This window comes from Pseudopipra pipra, chromosome 7, assembly GCF_036250125.1.
Source record: "Pseudopipra pipra isolate bDixPip1 chromosome 7, bDixPip1.hap1, whole genome shotgun sequence".
NCBI lineage: Eukaryota > Metazoa > Chordata > Aves > Passeriformes > Pipridae > Pseudopipra > Pseudopipra pipra.
In genome coordinates this window covers 7,775,310-7,797,236 of record NC_087555.1, presented here as the reverse complement: position 1 = coordinate 7,797,236, position 21,927 = coordinate 7,775,310, and the positions used below count along the sequence as shown (strand labels likewise).

General features: G+C 54.5%; 1 protein-coding gene and 2 long non-coding RNA genes across 4 annotated transcripts in view; all 3 read left to right on the top strand.

Moving 5' to 3' along the window:
• Positions 1-21,927, top strand: part of LOC135417535 (uncharacterized) — a 73,055-nt gene that overhangs the window by 19,601 nt on the left and 31,527 nt on the right. Inside the window, exons 17-23 of the mRNA XM_064661858.1 lie at positions 5,601-5,665; positions 5,942-6,089; positions 6,329-6,393; positions 17,471-17,722; positions 18,000-18,147; positions 18,387-18,451; positions 18,566-18,817. Coding sequence (XP_064517928.1) covers positions 5,601-5,665; positions 5,942-6,089; positions 6,329-6,393; positions 17,471-17,722; positions 18,000-18,147; positions 18,387-18,451; positions 18,566-18,817 — 995 coding nt within the window. The remainder of the gene's footprint in view (positions 1-5,600; positions 5,666-5,941; positions 6,090-6,328; positions 6,394-17,470; positions 17,723-17,999; positions 18,148-18,386; positions 18,452-18,565; positions 18,818-21,927) is intronic.
• LOC135416977 (uncharacterized) lies at positions 9,315-10,627 on the top strand. The gene is made up of 3 exons (XR_010431843.1): positions 9,315-10,019; positions 10,107-10,244; positions 10,518-10,627. It is a non-coding gene; the product is annotated as an uncharacterized LOC135416977 (long non-coding RNA).
• LOC135417601 (uncharacterized) lies at positions 20,695-21,871 on the top strand. Of its 2 annotated transcripts, none has more exons than XR_010432129.1 (3): positions 20,695-20,971; positions 21,059-21,196; positions 21,506-21,871. It is a non-coding gene; the product is annotated as an uncharacterized LOC135417601 (long non-coding RNA). The 2 variants fall into 2 exon arrangements; XR_010432128.1 differs by having other exon boundaries at positions 21,470-21,871.

The following is a 21,927-nucleotide window of genomic DNA, read 5'->3' as shown; positions in this document are numbered from 1 at the left end:
AGTGAGGTGTCTGCTCAGGCTCTGGCTGTGCCCAGACACCACCTGGTTCTGGGAGCTCTGAGGGGCTGAGAGGTCCCTGGGGGCTGTGATGGCCCTGGTGGCTGTGAGGTCTGTGGGGTCTGTGAGGTCTATGGGTGCTATGAGGGCAGTAAGGGCTATGGGATCTGAGGTCTGTGAGGGTTATGGAGGCTCTGAGGGGTATGGGGTCTGTGAGGGGGATGGGTCAGCGAGGTCAGTGAGGGTTAAAGGGTCTATGAGAACAGTGAGGGCAATGGGATCTGAAAGGGGCTTTGGAGTCTGAGGGGGCCTGTGAGGGCTGTGGAGGCTCTGAGGGCTATGGGGCTGTGAGGACTCCATAATTTTCACATGGTTAGGGAATATGTTCTTACAGCTTCTACCCTATAACTGATACTCCACAAACTTTGTTTTCAAGACTTCCTTGATAGCAGTTTTTCTAATTGCAACAGATATCAGAGCATTGTTTCCACGATAATTAAATTGAGTGGCCGTTTGCTGTAAGTGAGGTTGTTGGGGGTCTGTAGTGGGTTGACCCTGGCTGGATGCCAGGTACCCACCAAAGCCACTCTCTCACTCCCTCTGCAGCTGGACAGAGGAGAGAAAACATAATGAAGAGTTCATGAGTTGAGATAAGGACTGTGAGAGATCACTCACTGATTACCATCCCAAGCAAAACAGACTTGAAGTGGGGATATTCATTAAATCTATTACTAACAAAATCAGAGCAGGATAATGAGAAGTAAAATCCTAAAAACATCTGCCCCCCCAGCAGTGCAGGGAGATGGAGAATGGGGGTTACAATCAGTTCGTCTCAAGTTGTTTCTGCCACTCAGAGAGAGGAGTCCTTCCCCTGCTTTCCATGGAGTCCCTCCCCTGGGCAACAATTCTTCATGAGCTGCTGGAATGTGGGTCATTTTTTCCATGGGGTTCAGTCCTTCAGGCACAATCTGCTCCATCGTGGGTCTTCCCCCACAGAGTCACTTGCCACAGAAAACCAGTACAGGGTCATTCAAAATGAGCTTTGGCCATGCCATAACATAATTGAACTGTCCTATTAATAGATGAAAGCCACAGCAACCCTCATGAGTCACACAGAGAAATAGCAGTGCCATTGTACACCCCTTCCCTGCCCTGCTTGTTCTTCTCCACCGTGATGGGGATGGTAAGATGTAAAACTGCCAAGAAACTGAAGGCAAAAGGAATGCCATCCCAGCTCTGAGAGATCTCATGACTGGGAGATGATTGCAGGAGGATGGGGAGAGAGCAGAGGCCGCTGTGAAATTCCTAAGGTCAGCAGCAACATGTTTGTTGGAGCTCCTGTTTTTGTTATGATCCTGTGAATAAGGGTCCTGTGAGCTCCTGGCCTGTGGCTTGGAAATGGGCTGGAGGATGGGCTGCTGGTGGATGCTCCTGGTCTGACTCCACCTGGCTTTTGGAAACTCCCCTAGCTTGGCCAGGTGCTTGGGATGACCCTGTGTTGATGGGAGCCAAAACACCCCTCAGTGTTCATGAAGTGAGGAGCAAAGCTGGAGCTGTTGCCATTGTAAATCAACCCACCACCCCAAGCATCATTGCAGCACCTTGTCTGGGCACATGTTCTCTCTGCAGCTCTTAGGGCAGCTGTTTGGAAAGCTGGGTATTGTTATACATGGAGAAATTGTTGGGGTTTTGCCCCTTGGTTTGGAGGAGGAGGGACTTCTTTCTCAGGAAGAACATGAGGACGGGAAAGTGAGAGTGTTGGCTGGTTTTGTTGGAGTGGCATTTATTGTCTTCAGAAGCAACTGTCTACTATCTTCATGCATCGGTTTTGTTGAACTCTGATTATGGATTTACTTCCAGTTATCAGCTAAAACTTTGTAAAACGAATGGCTGGAGAAAGTCCAGGCCACATGTCCTATATATCAGTTCACAGTTGTCTCACAAACGATTACCAAGAACTGCAAAGAGCAGCTCATGTGACTATTATTTTTAAGAGAGTAGCCCTGCAGCTAGAAGGCATGTTTCTCTTAAAGAAGATATCCCAGAAATCCATTATTTTATCGTCTGGCAATACTGAAAATCAGAAATGGAGCCTGAAATCCATCTCTACCTGGTTTCCCAGGAGAGGCTTAGCTTATGGCATTTGCCTCTCCTGTTTTGCCACGAGGGTGCCCAGATCCCCAACTCAACTGGACTCAACACCCATCTGAGCCTCCAGCTATTAGGAAACACATAACTTTGCCTTTACATCCCTGTTCCTGACTTCCACCCCATGCACATGTGGTCACTGCAGGTGCTGGCAGACTTAGGCACACATATAACATGGTCTGGCTCTACAAGATAGAATCATAAAGATCAAGTCCAACCATTAAGCTAACACTGCCAGCTCCACCACTAAACTGTGCCCCCAGGTGCCACATCTACACATTTTTGGAACACTTCCAGGTGATAGTGTCTGCCTGAGTGGTTCTGGGTGTGGGTTTTCTCTTTTTCATGAGTTTGTAAGATTTGGGAGCCTTTATTCATGGCTGTATGATGGGGGAGGGAACTGTGGGCAGGCAGGTTTCATTGTCCTTCCCAAAGCAGAGAATTGCTAGAATTCCTGGGAAATACACAGGATCCATCATTCTGAGATCCAGGCTTTAAAGCTTAAGCTTAAAAATAGAGATATAAATGTTTATTTTTGGCTTTTTGGTGGTCAGCTTTGATGTAGAGGTTTGGTACTCATAAATATTGTTGATTCCCCCATGTAGCTCTTTCGACTTCACTGTTCAGCAGTGAGCAATGGGAATTGTGATGCACGGCTGGGGCTGATACCAGAGATGATGCCATGAAAGGTGGGGATGGGAGTAACTGGAATACTCTAAACTGGGTTTACACCTGCAGGATAACAGCAGTAATGGTAGAATAATGGGTTCAGGAGACAAATTGAAAACAAAAGTAATTTGTATGTTGGAAACTTCAGACTAGTTCAGGTGTAAAGGCAGTTTTATGGGATGTGCTTGTAAGCAAACACAGAGAAGAGAAAGTACAGAATCTTCAGGAGGAGCAGCACAGTATCCTGCACAGCCATCCTCATTGTTGCTTTTTGTCATGTTGCATTGCTGTCTTCACTAACCTTTGCAGCTCACAGACTCCATGTATGAGCACCAAATCTCTTACTTTTTGTAGAGAGGTTTGTGATTTTCCAGCAAAATGCTATTAACACAAATATTTTGCATTCTTGCTTCCATCTGGCTTTTGTCAGTGGTAAGATTGTTTTCTCTTAATCCACTCTGCTGCTTTTTAAAAATATAGCATTTTCAAAAGAACGAGTAAGTATTAGATACCTAAAAGAACACCTTTGTTTTGCATTCCTGAAATACTCATTGAAAATAAATGAATATAGATGAATAAATGAAAATGTGTCTAATCTGGCATTTAGGAATTATCTGTTTAGCTAATATTTAAATTATTCTTGGTACAAAACATGTGCATGTCACTATTTTCAATCACACTATACATAGGCTGATTGATTCTAAGTCACCTACAGAGACGAGTTCTGTCTATCTGGACAGTGGGAAAATACCAGTATAGGTTTGAACTATATCTGACACCTGCTGTTGGCCATGGTTGGTGATAGGATAACTGGTCCATCATTGTGTTTTTGAAGTAAGATTAAAAATAAGTTTTGCTTCTTCATTCTTGTTTTTCTTTGTTTTTTAGTGAACTAAACACATGTACTCTTATTCTTTTTGAACAACATTCCCAGTGTTCATAAGGGAAATAATATTTTTAAACTGAAAATTTTCCTTCTAACTAGAAGCTGGTTTTCTATCCTTTGAAGCTGCCATGAGGTAGTTGAGAGATGCTGAATGTGCTGATGGAACATATCTCTCTGACTCCACAGCAGTTTAAGTTTTCTCTTTTATTTGGTCATCATTTCATGCAAACTTAATTAGCAGTGCTCTCAAAAAAGAACACTGAAAACCAGTTATTTGATCTTAATATCTAAAAAACCTGTACCATCTTGGCTCATGTCTGCTTGTGCCTTTGGCTAATGGGACCATAAGGGTGTAGCTTTGTCCTGCCAGGACTCGGGGCGGTGGCAGGTCTCCTTGGGCGGGGACTTGCCGGAGCTGCTGATTTTGGTGCAGCCCCGGCCAATGGGGTCAGAGCAGCATTGGTGTCCTTGCCCACAGGTTCCTTCTGTGTGTCACAGCCCAGTGTTCGGGAGGGCCACCAGGCAGGACTTCTCCCAAGGAGCCCGTGCCAGCTTCTGTGGAGGCCCCGTGGCCTTCCCACTGTGGCTGCCTCAGCAGCTGAGGGGGCTCCTTGTGCTGCTGTGGGCAGGCACAGCAGGGGAGGGTTTGCTTGGTTTTTGAACCGGGCCTAAAGTTCATGTCCAGCTGTCTTAGATACTTTGGAAAACAGATTCCTTCCGACCTGGGCAGGTTGGCCGGCCTGGGGGAGGCCCCAGGGCACGTGGCAGTGTGTCACAGGGCCCTTTGTGACACGGTGGGCATTGCCAATGGATGGCACGGGGCAGGGTGTCACAGGGCCCTTTGTGACATGTGATGACTTAATACTGGTGGTGAGGTGGCCACGCCTCAGTGCTCCTCGGAGCGTGCGACGGGACAGACGGGACAGAGCGGTGCTGTGCGGAGCCCCCGTGCAGCCAACTCGTTCCTTACTGATCCGGAGCGTTTGGAGTCTTCTCTGTGGTTCAAGCGCCCTCGAGGCCAGACCGCGGGACTTGGTGACCCGGAGTTTTTCTGCGGTGTCTCCAATCCCTGCGGCAGGTGCCATCGAGGCCATTCTCTGGGGCTTCGTGCCCCAGAGCTTTTCCCTGGCGTCTCCAATCCCTGCAGCAGGTGCCCTTGAGGCCCAACTGTAGGATGGCAGGGAGACGCTTCAGCCTGTGCAGGGTTCTCAGGAGGAAGAAGAAGACCGGAGACCCTGGGACTGCCCCTGCACAGCAGCCTGAAGAGATGCAGCAGGTCCAGCCCCTGCAGGAGGGTGAGTGGCAGAGCTGGGCCACAGGACTGGTGGCTGCAGGCGGCTGAGCCTCTTCCCATCCCATCCTTTGTGGACATGCCCAGGGAAAGGGAGCAGGGAATAGGGGCCGGGGCTGATCCCCTGGCAGCTCCATGCACTGGGCATCCTGGGGCTGGCCCTGCCTGTGGAGTGCAGGGCTGGGCTGTGTTCTCTGGCCCCTCCTGCAGCCCCTCAGCTCTGACTGCACTCTCTCTTTGCCAGATCCAGGCCAAGTGCTGAAGGAAGAGCAGGACCGCGCCCATGGCCGGTTCCGCAGGGCGGCACAGGTACCTACAGCCATTCCCCCCTGGCTGGGCCTGCTGTCACTGCTCAGCTGAGCACTGCTGTTGGAGCTCTCCGTGGCACATTCCTCCCTTCCCTGCCCTTTGTTTTCCTGCAGGCCTTTCTGAAAGTCTTGGGCATTCGGCGTAGAAAGACCAGCATAACACCAACCGAGGTCATGGCACAGCCTGACCCCACGCCGAAGGAGCTCAAGGCAAAGCCTGATGTCGGCACCGTGTCAACTGATGGCACAGCAACCTGTGACACCGCGGTGACCGATGAGCTGATGGACACCGACAGCTCACCTGTTCAGCGCCTGGCCGATGCTCCAAGTCTGGACTTTGTTGAGGAGAGCGTTGTCTCTGCTCAAGTAAGCAGCCTGTGGCCGGGGATTGTGTGGCCCCTCTGCTGGGCCCCCTCAGCCTTTGAGGCCAGCACAGTGTGGTGGGAAGGGAAGCACTTCTCGGGGGTAAACTGGGCAAGTTGCTCCCTCTGGCAGCTCTCCAACTCCCTCATGTCCCCTCCTGCGCAGACTGTGGGACTTGATGACCTGGAGCCTTCCAGAACCTCCTCTGTTGCAGGAGCTTTCAAGGCACTTGTGCAGGACTTGGTGACCCAGAGCTTTTCTGTGCCATGTCTCCTGCAGGAAACCATGGAGCCAGACAGAGGCATGGAGCAGAGACCCCCCAGGGTGCCCAAGCTGGCCTGGCTGAAGGAGGGGGAGGAGGAACACCCTGGGCCTGCCCCAGCCCAGCACCCTGAGGATGTGGAGCAGTTCCAGCGCCTGCAAGAGGGTGAGTGGCAGAGCTGGGCCACAGGACTGGTGGCTGCAGCCAGCTGAGCCTCTTCCCATCCCACCCTTTGTGGACATGCCCAGAGAAAGGGAGCAGGGAATAGGGGCCAGGGCTGAACCCTGGCAGCTCCACACACTGGGCATCCTGGGGCTGGCCGTGCCTGTGGAGTGCAGGGCTGGGCTGTGTTCTCTGTCCCCTCCTGCAGCCCCTCAGCTCTGACTGCGCTCTCTCTTTGCCAGATCCAGGCCGAGTCCAGACAGAAGAGCAGGACCGCGCCCATGGCCGGTTCCACAGGGCAGCACAGGTACCTACAGCCATTCCCCCCTGGGCTGGGCCTTCTGTCACTGCTCAGCCAAACATTGCTGTTGGAGCTCTCCATGGCACATTCCTCCCTTCCCTGCCCTTTGTTTTCCTGCAGGCCTTTCTGAAAGTCTTGGGCATTCGGCGTAGAAAGACCAGCATAACACCAACCAAGGTCATGGCAGAGCCTGACCCCACGCCGAAGGAGCTCAAGGCAAAGCCTGATGTCGGCACCGTGTCAACTGATGGCACAGCAACCTGTGACACCGCGGTGACCGATGAGCTGATGAACACCGACAGCACACCTGTTCAGCGCCTGGCCGATGCTCCGAGTCTGGACTTTGCTGAGGAGAGAGTTGTCTCTGCTCAAGTAAGCAGCCTGTGGCCGGGGATTGTGTGGCCCCTCTGCTGGGCCCCCTCAGCCTTTGAGGCCAGCACAGTGTGGTGGGAAGGGAAGCACTTCTCAGGGGGTAAACTGGGCCAGTTGCTCCCTCTGGCAGCTCTCCAACTCCCTCATGTCCCCTCCTGGACAGACTGTGGGACTTGATGACCTGGAGCCTTCCAGAACCTCCTCTGTTGCAGGAGCTTTCAAGGCACTTGTGCAGGACTTGGTGACCCAGAGCTTTTCTGTGCCATGTCTCCTGCAGGTAGCCATGGAGCAAGACAGAGGCATGGAGCAGAGACCCCCCAGGGTGCCCAAGCTGGCCTGGCTGAAGGAGGGGGAAGAGGAAAGCCCTGGGCCTGCCCCAGCCCAGCACCCTGAGGATGTGGAGCAGTTCCAGCCCCTGCAGGAGGGTGAGTGGCAGAGCTGGGCCACAGGACTGGTGGCTGCAGCTGGCTGAGCCTCTTCCCATCCCATCCTCTGTGGACATGCCCAGGGAAAGGGAGCAGGGAATAGGGGCTGGGACTGATCCCTCGGCATCACAATGCACTGGGCATCCCGGGGCTGGCCCGGGATGGAGTGCAGGGCTGGACTGTGTTCTCTGTCCCCTCCTGCAGCCCCTCAGCTCTGACCACGCTCTCTCTTTGCCAGATCCAAGCCAGGTCCAGACAGAAGAGCAGGACCGCGCCCATGGCTGTTTCCACAGGGTGGCACAGGTACCTACAGCCATTCCCCCTCCCGGGCTAGGCCTGCTGTCACTGCTCAACCAAGCACTGCAGTTGGAGCTCTCCATGGCACATTCCTCCCTTCCCTGCCCTTTGTTTTCCTGCAGGCCTTTCTGAAAGTCTTGGGCATTCGGCGTAGAAAGACCGGGAGAACACCAACCGAGGTCATGGCACAGCCTGACCCCACGCCGAAGGAGCTCAAGGCAAAGCCTGATGTCGGCACCGTGTCAGCTGATGGCACAGCAACCTGTGACACCGCGGTGACCGATGAGCTGATGAACACCGACAGCACACCTGTTCAGCGCCTGGCCGATGCTCCAAGTCTGGACTTGGTTGAGGAGAGAGTTGTCTCTGCTCAAGTAAGCAGCCTGTGGCCGGGGATTGTGTGTCCCTTCTGCTGGGCCCCCTCAGCCTTTGAGGCCAGCACAGTGTGGTGGGAAGGGAAGCACTTCTCAGGGGGTAAACTGGGCCAGTTGCTCCCTCTGGCAGCTCTCCAACTCCCTCATGTCCCCTCCTGGCCAGACTGTGGGACTTGATGACCTGGAGCCTTCCAGAACCTCCTCTGTTGCAGGAGCTTTCAAGGCACTTGTGCAGGACTTGGTGACCCAGAGCTTTTCTGTGCCATGTCTCCTGCAGGAAACCATGGAGCAAGACAGAGGCATGGAGCAGAGACCCCCCAGGGTGCCCAAGCTGGCCTGGCTGAAGGAGGGGGAGGAGGAACACCCTGGGCCTACCCCAGCCCAGCACCCTGAGGATGTGGAACAGTTCCAGCCCCTGCAGGAGGGTGAGTGGCAGAGCTGGGCCACAGGACTGGTGGCTGCAGCCGGCTGAGTCTCTTCCCATCCCATCCTCTGTGGACATGCCCAGAGAAAGGGAGCAGGGAATAGGGGCCGGGGCTGATCCCCCAGCAGCTCCATGCACTGGGCATCCTGGGGCTGGCCCTGCCTGTGCAGTGCAGGGCTGGGCTGTGTTCTCTGTCCCCTGCTGCAGCCCCTCAGCTCTGACCACGCTCTCTCTTTGCCAGATCCTGGCCAAGACTAAACAGAGGAGCAGGACCATGCCCGGGGCCGCTTCCACAGGGCAGCACAGGTACCTGAGGCCATCCCCCCCAGGCTGTGCCTGCTGTCACTGCTCAGCCGAGCACTGCTGTCGGAGCTCTCCATGGCACATTCTCATGGCACTGCTCTTCCTGCCTTTCTCCTGCAGATGGTTTGTGAATTCACCAGGTGCATTTGGAGGGAAGAGACCATTGCCATGGGCACTGGGGGCATGGCAAACTCTGACCTCCACAATGCTGAAACCAGTGCTGCCCTGCTGGATTTGCTCGTGGAAAATGGTGTCTCCAATCCCAAGAAAGTAAGCAGCGTGTGGCCAGGGCTCAAGCCCCCCAGGGGTTGTGCAGCCCCTCACGCCAGATCCGCTAGGCCCCCTCAGCCTTTGAGGCCAGCACAGTGTGGTGGGAAGGGAAGCACTTCTTGGGAGAAGCTGGGCAAGTTGGCAGCTCTGCAAATCTCCCCCGTGCCCCCTGCAGGTGCCAGCCTTCGTGAGGTACATCCACCGGTGGCTCACGTCCAGTGTATCTCCTGAGCACAGTCTAGACAAGACTCTTCTGGATCTGGCCGAGGCACACCCCATGGATGTGGTGATGACTCTGCTGTGCTCTGCCCCATCATGTGACAGGTATGGGGCCCCCCTGCCTCAAGGGCTCAGGGCTCACCAGCTCATCAGCCTGTAGAGCCCATCCCAGGTGTCTGTCAGGCTGAGAGTTCCAGGAGCCTCTGACTCCCCTGTTTCCCAGCCCCGGCATGCCAGCCACGGATCTTGCTCCCACACGCCCTCCTTGCTCCTCAGGGTGCTGTGGGTTTGTCACCTGGGACTGGGAGCTGCCCAGGCCGTGGCACTGTGGCTTAGACCCTGCTGACACAGAGTTTGACCCTGCAGAGCTGCTGCGACCATGTGGAGGACGATCATCTTCTCAAGTCGGACTGCACAGTCGGTGCTCGAGATACTTGCCCTTGTCCTGGGAAGCTGGCCAGCCTGCAGCATGTGCACCTTGGATGGGGATGAAACAGATGTCTTTGCCCTGGCTCTGAGTTTCTGGAACTGGACTTTGCTCACTCCCACATCGCCTCCAGGGCAGCTCTTCATCCTCCCCCAGCACTGCATCTCCCTGCCTCAGGCACTGGGCTGGAAACCTGGCTTAGGGGCAGGTTCAGGGGCACCAGGCCAGGTGCTCTTCCTGTGTCTCCCCTGGCCTCTCCCTCCCGCGCTCGGGCCTTGCCACATGGATGTCTCAGCACTGAGTGCTGTCTCCAGCTGTTTTACTTTTTTGCAGGCAAACGTGGCACTGTGGACGGCCCTCCAGCTGCCCTGGTGCCCACGTACAGTGAGGGAGTGTTTCCCCAGCCTCTTTGTGCATCTGCTCTTCCAGGTGTTCTTCAACGCAGTGCATAGGCTGGAGGAGGACGACGCCTTCTGGAGGGAATGCCAGGACCAACACAGCCTTCCCACCAACGCCAACAGGTGCTCCACCCCAGTCCTCCTGTCCCTCCTAGGCCCTCGGGGCTGGGGCCAGGGCTCAGCATGACCTGGGCTTTGCTCTGCACACAGGTTTGCAGTGCTGACCATCCAAGCCCTGCTGTGCCATCTGCGGTGTGAGGGTGTGGTGATGGCACTGGAACGCAAGTGTGGCTGGGACACGCTGCTCAACGCTGACACCCACCACTGCGCAGTGGGTCTGCTGGCCAGGTGAGACCCCCTTGTCCCCACTGCCCCTGTCATTTCTGCCTGTGCATGGGGCACCACACACAGTGCCCATGGTCACGGGTGAGAGGGCCTTGTCACCGAGGGATGGCTGAGAGTGGAAAAGGCTGGGAGAGGCGGGTGCACAGGAGGAGCCACCTCCCAAAGTGCCCTTGTCCCCTCCCAGGGTGCTGGAAAAGACCAGGCCTCTGTGAGTCAGTCCCAGAAGGTGTTTGGTCACCCAGCTCAGGGATGACAGTGCCTTTTTCCCCCTGCCAGGGAGATGGTCTGTATCTGCACACCCTGGTTTTGCAGCACTGTGTGCTGCCTCCTGGAGCTGCTCAGTGAAGAGATGTGTCCCTGGGAGCTCCCTACCATGGCGTTCCCTGTGGAGGTGAGTCTGATGGCAAGCGCTGCCTCCCCGAGCTGTCTCCACCTCTCTGCAGGGAAAGCCCAGTGAATGGAGCTGGGGCAGAGGGGTTCTCCACTGTGTGGCCAGCCACGGGCGGGATGGCCCTGGCTGGAGGGGTTTCTCAGGTCACCCCAGATCTAGGCTCTGACCTTGGCTCTGTTCCTCCCTGTTCCAGCCCTCGGAGGTATGAAGAATGACAGCAGCCCCGCTATCTCAAGCCTGGCGTTTCAAACCTGCTCTGCGGAGCAGTTTCTGCGCTGCCAGAGCTCTGTGGAGAGTTGATGTGGGAAGCTGTGTGTGCTGGGGCCACATGAGCCTGCGAGGAAGACCCTTTCTCTGCAAGCACTTTCCTTTACCCCAGCATGGGAATATAAAATTCCTGTTGTCACAGACGGAGGCCCAGCAGTGTTTTTTGGTGCCCAGTTTCCAGAAGGCATTGGGAAAGAGGGGAAAAAGGGTCCTTGTGCTCAGCAACACTTGCCCAGGTATGCAGTGAGAAGAGAAAGTGCCCGAAGTCCCCTTGGCCTTTGGTGGTTCTGCTGAAGCCTCAAAGTTTCCATGGAGCAGTTTGCTGGACATGTTTTCCTATGTGAGAAGTAGATGGACCTTTTGGACTCTGCAAGACTGAAAGTGCATCACGCTACCTACGGCAGAGGTTGAAAGTGCCGTGTACCATGGTGGTGTGTGCAGTTCTCAGGCTGCAAGGAAAAGTAACTCCCACTCGATTGTGGTGCAAATACAAGTTTGCAAATGGAAGGGAAGGTCGGTGAAATTCTTCTGTTCTGGCACATTTTCTTTGGCAGCGATTGGGGAGGACGTTTTCAACTTTGGATCTTCCCATTTGGATAAGCCCGGTACATTTACGTCTTTTTCAAGGACACGCCGACGTTCCCACTGTCGCTGTTCAACAGCTCCACGAGGTGGCGGTGTGTACGTAACAAACAACCCAAAATGCAGCTCCGAAGGTGAAAACGTCCTGTCACAATTCTCAACCGAAACGTGTCAGGACAGAAAAGGTACCAGGACCAAAAGCTCTGGAGCTTGGCTTTTCCATTCCCACTGGAGCAACAGCAGTTCACACGAGAGCACTGTATACTAGGAAAAGCAAATAAATTCACCAAGACCAACCAACGTGTGGATTCAAAATTACTTTCCCTAACCAAGAGAGGGATTATGACCCCACACCTCAGAAGAAATGTGATCCCCACCTCCGAAATAGAAAACATCAGCATCAAGTGGCAGTTGAATGTCTGGGTACCACCATCCAGGGAAAAGCACCCCCACCAGTGGTGGCACCAGATGCCCACCAGGGCCCCACAGAGCAAGCCCAGGATTCCCATGAGGGTGCAGAAGGGCAGGAAGGGCACATCTGGCATGGGCACACCATGGTGCTGTCACCTGGGGATGAGTGAGGTGTCTGCTCAGGCTCTGGCTGTGCCCAGACACCACCTGGTTCTGGGAGCTCTGAGGGGCTGAGAGGTCCCTGGGGGCTGTGATGGCCCTGGTGGCTGTGAGGTCTGTGGGGTCTGTGAGGTCTATGGGTGCTATGAGGGCAGTAAGGGCTATGGGATCTGAGGTCTGTGAGGGTTATGGAGGCTCTGAGGGGTATGGGGTCTGTGAGGGGGATGGGGTCAGCGAGGTCAGTGAGGGTTAAAGGGTCTATGAGAACAGTGAGGGCAATGGGATCTGAAAGGGCTTTGGAGTCTGAGGGGGCCTGTGAGGGCTGTGGAGGCTCTGAGGGCTATGGGGGCTGTGAGGACTCCATAATTTTCACATGGTTAGGGAATATGTTCTTACAGCTTCTACCCTATAACTGATACTCCACAAACTTTGTTTTCAAGACTTCCTTGATAGCAGTTTTCTAATTGCAACAGATATCAGAGCATTGTTTCCACGATAATTAAATTGAGTGGCCGTTTGCTGTAAGTGAGGTTGTTGGGGTCTGTAGTGGGTTGACCCTGGCTGGATGCCAGGTACCCACCAAAGCCACTCTCTCACTCCCCTCTGCAGCTGGACAGAGGAGAGAAAACATAATGAAGAGTTCATGAGTTGAGATAAGGACTGTGAGAGATCACTCACTGATTACCATCCCAAGCAAAACAGACTTGAAGTGGGGATATTCATTAAATCTATTACTAACAAAATCAGAGCAGGATAATGAGAAGTAAAATCCTAAAAACATCTGCCCCCCCAGCAGTGCAGGGAGATGGAGAATGGGGGTTACAATCAGTTCGTCTCAAGTTGTTTCTGCCACTCAGAGAGAGGAGTCCTTCCCCTGCTTTCCATGGAGTCCCTCCCCTGGGCAACAATTCTTCATGAGCTGCTGGAATGTGGGTCATTTTTTCCATGGGGTTCAGTCCTTCAGGCACAATCTGCTCCATCGTGGGTCTTCCCCCAGAGAGTCACTTGCCACAGAAAACCAGTACAGGGTCATTCAAAATGAGCTTTGGCCATGCCATAACATAATTGAACTGTCCTATTAATAGATGAAAGCCACAGCAACCCTCATGAGTCACACAGAGAAATAGCAGTGCCATTGTACACCCCTTCCCTGCCCTGCTTGTTCTTCTCCACCGTGATGGGGATGGTAAGATGTAAAACTGCCAAGAAACTGAAGGCAAAAGGAATGCCATCCCAGCTCTGAGAGATCTCATGACTGGGAGATGATTGCAGGAGGATGGGGAGAGAGCAGAGGCCGCTGTGAAATTCCTAAGGTCAGCAGCAACATGTTTGTTGGAGCTCCTGTTTTTGTTATGATCCTGTGAATAAGGGTCCTGTGAGCTCCTGGCCTGTGGCTTGGAAATGGGCTGGAGGATGGGCTGCTGGTGGATGCTCCTGGTCTGACTCCACCTGGCTTTTGGAAACTCCCCTAGCTTGGCCAGGTGCTTGGGATGACCCTGTGTTGATGGGAGCCAAAACACCCCTCAGTGTTCATGAAGTGAGGAGCAAAGCTGGAGCTGTTGCCATTGTAAATCAACCCACCACCCCAAGCATCATTGCAGCACCTTGTCTGGGCACATGTTCTCTCTGCAGCTCTTAGGGCAGCTGTTTGGAAAGCTGGGTATTGTTATACATGGAGAAATTGTTGGGGTTTTGCCCCTTGGTTTGGAGGAGGAGGGACTTCTTTCTCAGGAAGAACATGAGGACGGGAAAGTGAGAGTGTTGGCTGGTTTTGTTGGAGTGGCATTTATTGTCTTCAGAAGCAACTGTCTACTATCTTCATGCATCGGTTTTGTTGAACTCTGATTATGGATTTACTTCCAGTTATCAGCTAAAACTTTGTAAAACGAATGGCTGGAGAAAGTCCAGGCCACATGTCCTATATATCAGTTCACAGTTGTCTCACAAACGATTACCAAGAACTGCAAAGAGCAGCTCATGTGACTATTATTTTTAAGAGAGTAGCCCTGCAGCTAGAAGGCATGTTTCTCTTAAAGAAGATATCCCAGAAATCCATTATTTTATCGTCTGGCAATACTGAAAATCAGAAATGGAGCCTGAAATCCATCTCTACCTGGTTTCCCAGGAGAGGCTTAGCTTATGGCATTTGCCTCTCCTGTTTTGCCACGAGGGTGCCCAGATCCCCAACTCAACTGGACTCAACACCCATCTGAGCCTCCAGCTATTAGGAAACACATAACTTTGCCTTTACATCCCTGTTCCTGACTTCCACCCCATGCACATGTGGTCACTGCAGGTGCTGGCAGACTTAGGCACACATATAACATGGTCTGGCTCTACAAGATAGAATCATAAAGATCAAGTCCAACCATTAAGCTAACACTGCCAGCTCCACCACTAAACTGTGCCCCCAGGTGCCACATCTACACATTTTTGGAACACTTCCAGGTGATAGTGTCTGCCTGAGTGGTTCTGGGTGTGGGTTTTCTCTTTTTCATGAGTTTGTAAGATTTGGGAGCCTTTATTCATGGCTGTATGATGGGGGAGGGAACTGTGGGCAGGCAGGTTTCATTGTCCTTCCCAAAGCAGAGAATTGCTAGAATTCCTGGGAAATACACAGGATCCATCATTCTGAGATCCAGGCTTTAAAGCTTAAGCTTAAAAATAGAGATATAAATGTTTATTTTTGGCTTTTTGGTGGTCAGCTTTGATGTAGAGGTTTGGTACTCATAAATATTGTTGATTCCCCCATGTAGCTCTTTCGACTTCACTGTTCAGCAGTGAGCAATGGGAATTGTGATGCACGGCTGGGGCTGATACCAGAGATGATGCCATGAAAGGTGGGGATGGGAGTAACTGGAATACTCTAAACTGGGTTTACACCTGCAGGATAACAGCAGTAATGGTAGAATAATGGGTTCAGGAGACAAATTGAAAACAAAAGTAATTTGTATGTTGGAAACTTCAGACTAGTTCAGGTGTAAAGGCAGTTTTATGGGATGTGCTTGTAAGCAAACACAGAGAAGAGAAAGTACAGAATCTTCAGGAGGAGCAGCACAGTATCCTGCACAGCCATCCTCATTGTTGCTTTTTGTCATGTTGCATTGCTGTCTTCACTAACCTTTGCAGCTCACAGACTCCATGTATGAGCACCAAATCTCTTACTTTTTGTAGAGAGGTTTGTGATTTTCCAGCAAAATGCTATTAACACAAATATTTTGCATTCTTGCTTCCATCTGGCTTTTGTCAGTGGTAAGATTGTTTTCTCTTAATCCACTCTGCTGCTTTTTAAAAATATAGCATTTTCAAAAGAACGAGTAAGTATTAGATACCTAAAAGAACACCTTTGTTTTGCATTCCTGAAATACTCATTGAAAATAAATGAATATAGATGAATAAATGAAAATGTGTCTAATCTGGCATTTAGGAATTATCTGTTTAGCTAATATTTAAATTATTCTTGGTACAAAACATGTGCATGTCACTATTTTCAATCACACTATACATAGGCTGATTGATTCTAAGTCACCTACAGAGACGAGTTCTGTCTATCTGGACAGTGGGAAAATACCAGTATAGGTTTGAACTATATCTGACACCTGCTGTTGGCCATGGTTGGTGATAGGATAACTGGTCCATCATTGTGTTTTTGAAGTAAGATTAAAAATAAGTTTTGCTTCTTCATTCTTGTTTTTCTTTGTTTTTTAGTGAACTAAACACATGTACTCTTATTCTTTTTGAACAACATTCCCAGTGTTCATAAGGGAAATAATATTTTTAAACTGAAAATTTTCCTTCTAACTAGAAGCTGGTTTTCTATCCTTTGAAGCTGCCATGAGGTAGTTGAGAGATGCTGAATGTGCTGATGGAACATATCTCTCTGACTCCACAGCAGTTTAAGTTTTCTCTTTTATTTGGTCATCATTTCATGCAAACTTAATTAGCAGTGCTCTCAAAAAAGAACACTGAAAACCAGTTATTTGATCTTAATATCTAAAAAACCTGTACCATCTTGGCTCATGTCTGCTTGTGCCTTTGGCTAATGGGACCATAAGGGTGTAGCTTTGTCCTGCCAGGACTCGGGGCGGTGGCAGGTCTCCTTGGGCGGGGACTTGCCGGAGCTGCTGATTTTGGTGCAGCCCCGGCCAATGGGGTCAGAGCAGCATTGGTGTCCTTGCCCACAGGTTCCTTCTGTGTGTCACAGCCCAGTGTTCGGGAGGGCCACCAGCCAGGACTTCTCCCAAGGAGCCCGTGCCAGCTTCTGTGGAGGCCCCGTGGCCTTCCCACTGTGGCTGCCTCAGCAGCTGAGGGGGCTCCTTGTGCTGCTGTGGGCAGGCACAGCAGGGGAGGGTTTGCTTGGTTTTTGAGCCAGGCCTAAAGTTCATGTCCAGCTGTCTTAGATACTTTGGAAAACAGATTCCTTCCGACCTGGGCAGGTTGGCCAGGCTGGGGGAGGCCCCAGGGCACGTGGCAGTGTGTCACAGGGCCCTTTGTGACACGGTGGGCATTGCCAATGGATGGCACGGGGCAGGGTGTCACAGGGCCCTTTGTGACACGTGATGACTTAATACTGGTGGTGAGGTGGCCACGCCTCAGTGCTCCTCGGAGCGTGCGACGGGACAGACGGGACAGAGCGGTGCTGTGCGGAGCCCCCGTGCAGCCAACTCGTTCCTTACTGATCCGGAGCGTTTGGAGTCTTCTCTGTGGTTCAAGCGCCCTCGAGGCCAGACCGCGGGACTTGGTGACCCGGAGTTTTTCTGCGGTGTCTCCAATCCCTGCGGCAGGTGCCATCGAGGCCATTCTCTGGGGCTTCGTGCCCCAGAGCTTTTCCCTGGCGTCTCCAATCCCTGCAGCAGGTGCCCTTGAGGCCCAACTGTAGGATGGCAGGGAGACGCTTCAGCCTGTGCAGGGTTCTCAGGAGGAAGAAGAACAACGGAGACCCTGGGACTGCCCCTGCACAGCAGCCTGAAGAGATGCAGCAGGTCCAGCCCCTGCAGGAGGGTGAGTGGCAGAGCTGGGCCACAGGACTGGTGGCTGCAGGCGGCTGAGCCTCTTCCCATCCCATCCTTTGTGGACATGCCCAGGGAAAGGGAGCAGGGAATAGGGGCCGGGGCTGATCCCCTGGCAGCTCCATGCACTGGGCATCCTGGGGCTGGCCCTGCCTGTGGAGTGCAGGGCTGGGCTGTGTTCTCTGGCCCCTCCTGCAGCCCCTCAGCTCTGACTGCACTCTCTCTTTGCCAGATCCAGGCCAAGTGCTGAAGGAAGAGCAGGACCGCGCCCATGGCCGCTTCCGCAGGGCGGCACAGGTACCTACAGCCATTCCCCCCTGGCTGGGCCTGCTGTCACTGCTCAGCTGAGCACTGCTGTTGGAGCTCTCCGTGGCACATTCCTCCCTTCCCTGCCCTTTGTTTTCCTGCAGGCCTTTCTGAAAGTCTTGGGCATTCGGCGTAGAAAGACCGGCAGAACACCAACCGAGGTCATGGCACAGCCTGACCCCACGCCGAAGGAGCTCAAGGCAAAGCCTGATGTCGGCACCGTGTCAACTGATGGCACAGCAACCTGTGACACCGCGGTGACCGATGAGCTGATGAACACCGACAGCTCACCTGTTCAGCGCCTGGCCGATGCTCCAAGTCTGGACTTGGTTGAGGAGAGCGTTGTCTCTGCTCAAGTAAGCAGCCTGTGGCCGGGGATTGTGTGGCCCTTCTGCTGGGCCCCCTCAGCCTTTGGGGCCAGCACAGTGTGGTGGGAAGGGAAGCACTTCTCAGGGGGTAAACTGGGCAAGTTGCTCCCTCTGGCAGCTCTCCAACTCCCTCATGTCCCCTCCTGCGCAGACTGTGGGACTTGATGACCTGGAGCCTTCCGGAACCTCCTCTTTTGCAGGAGCTTTCAAGGCACTTGTGCAGGACTTGGTGACCCAGAGCTTTTCTGTGCCATGTCTCCTGCAGGTAGTCGTGGAGCCAGACAGAGGCATGGAGCAGAGACCCCCCAGGGTGCCCAAGCTGGTCTGGCTGAAGGAGGGGGAGGAGGAACACCCTGGGCCTGCCCCAGCCCAGCACCCTGAGGATGTTGAGCAGTTCCAGCCCCTGCAAGAGGGTGAGTGGCAGAGCTGGGCCACAGGACTGGTGGCTGCAGCCAGCTGAGCCTCTTCCCATCCCACCCTTTGTGGACATGCCCAGAGAAAGGGAGCAGGGAATAGGGGCCAGGGCTGAACCCTGGCAGCTCCACACACTGGGCATCCTGGGGCTGGCCCTGCCTGTGGAGTGCAGGGCTGGGCTGTGTTCTCTGTTCCCTCCTGCAGCCCCTCAGCTCTGACTGCGCTCTCTCTTTGCCAGATCCAGGCCGAGTCCAGACAGAAGAGCAGGACCGCGCCCATGGCCGGTTCCACAGGGCAGCACAGGTACCTACAGCCATTCCCCCCTGGGCTGGGCCTGCTGTCACTGCTCAGCCAAGCATTGCTGTTGGAGCTCTCCATGGCACATTCCTCCCTTCCCTACCCTTTGTTTTCCTGCAGGCCTTTCTGAAAGTCTTGGGCATTCGGCGTAGAAAGACCAGCAGAACACCAACCGAGGTCATGGCACAGCCTGACCCCACGCCGAACGAGCTCAAGGCAAAGCCTGATGTCGGCACCGTGTCAGCTGATGGCACAGCAACCTGTGACACCGCGGTGACCGATGAGCTGATGAACACCGACAGCACACCTGTTCAGCGCCTGGCCGATGCTCCGAGTCTGGACTTGGTTGAGGAGAGAGTTGTCTCTGCTCAAGTAAGCAGCCTGTGGCCGGGGATTGTGTGTCCCTTCTGCTGGGCCCCCTCAGCCTTTGGGGCCAGCACAGTGTGGTGGGAAGGGAAGCACTTCTCGAGGGTAAACTGGGCAAGTTGCTCCCTCTGGCAGCTCTCCAACTCCCTCATGTCCCCTCCTGGCCAGACTGTGGGACTTGATGACCTGGAGCTGTCCAGAACCTCCTCTGTTGCAGGAGCTTTCAAGGCACTTCTGCAGGACTTGGTGACCCAGAGCTTTTCTGTGCCATGTCTCCTGCAGGAAACCATGGAGCAAGACAGAGGCATGGAGCAGAGACCCCCCAGGGTGCCCAAGCTGGCCTGGCTGAAGGAGGGGGAGGAGGAACACCCTGGGCCTGCCCCAGCACAGCACCCTGAGGATGTGGAGCAGTTCCAGCCCCTACAGGAGGGTGAGTGGCAGAGCTGGGCCACAGGACTGGTGGCTGCAGCCGGCTGAGTCTCTTCCCATCCCATCCTCTGTGGACATGCCCAGAGAAAGGGAGCAGGGAATAGGGGCCGGGGCTGATCCCCCAGCAGCTCCATGCACTGGGCATCCTGGGGCTGTCCCTGCCTGTGGAGTGCAGGGCTGGGCTGTGTTCTCTGTCCCCTGCTGCAGCCCCTCAGCTCTGACCACGCTCTCTCTTTGCCAGATCCAGGCCAAGACTGAACAGAGGAGCAGGACCGTGCCCGGGGCCGCTTCCACAGGGCAGCACAGGTACCTGAGGCCATTCCCCCCCTGGGCTGTGCCTGCTGTCACTGCTCAGCCGAGTGCTGCTGTCGGAGCTCTCCATGGCACATTCTCATGGCACTGCTCTTCCTGCCTTTCTCCTGCAGATGGTTTGTGAATTCACCAGGTGCATTTGGAGGGAAGAGACCATTGCCATGGGCACTGGGGGCATGGCAAACTCTGACCTCCACAATGCTGAAACCAGTGCTGCCCTGCTGGATTTGCTCGTGGAAAATGGTGTCTCCAATCCCAAGAAAGTAAGCAGCGTGTGGCCAGGGCTCAAGCCCCCCAGGGGTTGTGCAGCCCCTCACGCCAGATCCGCTGGGCCCCCTCAGCCTTTGAGGCCAGCACAGTGTGGTGGGAAGGGAAGCACTTCTTGGGAGAAGCTGGGCAAGTTGGCAGCTCTGCAAATCTCCCCCGTGCCCCCTGCAGGTGCCAGCCTTCGTGAGGTACATCCACCGGTGGCTCACGTCCAGTGTGTCTCCTGAGCACAGTCTAGACAAGACTCTTCTGGATCTGGCCGAGGCACACCCCATGGATGTGGTGATGACTCTGCTGTGCTCTGCCCCATCATGTGACAGGTATGGGGCCCCCCTGCCTCAAGGGCTCAGGGCTCACCAGCTCATCAGCCTGTAGAGCCCATCCCAGGTGTCTGTCAGGCTGAGAGTTCCAGGAGCCTCTGACTCCCCTGTTTCCCAGCCCCGGCATGCCAGCCACGGATCTTGCTCCCACACACCCTCCTTGCTCCTCAGGGTGCTGTGGGTTTGTCACCTGGGACTGGGAGCTGCCCAGGCCGTGGCACTGTGGCTTAGACCCTGCTGACACAGAGTTTGACCCTGCAGAGCTGCTGCGACCATGTGGAGGACGATCATCTTCTCAAGTCGGACTGCACAGTCGGTGCTCGAGATACTTGCCCTTGTCCTGGGAAGCTGGCCAGCCTGCAGCATGTGCACCTTGGATGGGGATGAAACAGATGTCTTTGCCCTGGCTCTGAGTTTCTGGAACTGGACTTTGCTCACTCCCACATCGCCTCCAGGGCAGCTCTTCATCCTCCCCCAGCACTGCATCTCCCTGCCTCAGGCACTGGGCTGGAAACCTGGCTTAGGGGCAGGTTCAGGGGCACCAGGCCAGGTGCTCTTCCTGGCCTCTCCCTCCCGCGCTCGGGCCTTGCCACGTGGATATCTCAGCACTGAGCGCTGTCTCCAGCTGTTTTACTTTTTTGCAGGCAAACGTGGCACTGTGGACGGCCCTCCAGCTGCCCTGGTGCCCACGTACAGTGAGGGAGTGTTTCCCCAGCCTCTTTGTGCATCTGCTCTTCCAGGTGTTCTTCAACGCAGTGCATAGGCTGGAGGAGGACGACGCCTTCTGGAGGGAATGCCAGGACCAACACAGCCTTCCCACCAACGCCAACAGGTGCTCCACCCCAGTCCTCCTGTCCCTCCTAGGCCCTCGGGGCTGGGGCCAGGGCTCAGCATGACCTGGGCTTTGCTCTGCACACAGGTTTGCAGTGCTGACCATCCAAGCCCTGCTGTGCCATCTGCGGTGTGAGGGTGTGGTGATGGCACTGGAACGCAAGTGTGGCTGGGACACGCTGCTCAACGCTGACACCCACCACTGCGCAGTGGGTCTGCTGGCCAGGTGAGACCCCCTTGTCCCCACTGCCCCTGTCATTTCTGCCTGTCCGTGGGGCACCACATACAGTGCCCATGGTCGTGGGTGAGAGGGCTTTGTCACCGAGGGATGGCTGAGAGTGGAAAAGGCTGGGAGAGGCGGGTGCACAGGAGGAGCCACCTCCCAAAGTGCCCTTGTCCCCTCCCAGGGTGCTGGAAAAGACCAGGTCTCTGTGAGACAGTCCCAGAAGAGGTTTGGTCACCCAGCTCAGGGATGACAGTGCCTGTTTCCCCCTTCCAGGGAGATAGTCTGTATCTGCACACCCTGGTTTTGCAGCACTGTGTGCTGCCTCCTGGAGCTGCTCAGTGAAGAGATGTGTCCCTGGGAGCTCCCTGCCATGGCGTTCCTTGTGGAGGTGAGTCTGATGGCAAGCGCTGCCTCCCCGAGCTGTCTCCACCTCTCTGCAGGGAAAGCCCAGTGAATGGAGCTGGGGCAGAGGGGTTCTCCACTGTGTGTCCTTGGCCCGTTGCTGCTGGGGTGACACTTGTCCCCAGCTGTATTTTGGGTCCCTCTGCTGCCAGCACTCACGTTTCCATCATGGCTCCTCAAGGCCATGGAATCTAAGGCTGCCGAGGGCTGGGTGGCACAGAGGAGTGGGCACGTGGCCTGCACAGGGCAGGGAGCCCAGGGGCTCTGCAGAGCTACTGCTGCTTTTGGGCCGCACCCTGTGCTGCTGCCTGGGCCCAGCCCTGTGCAGG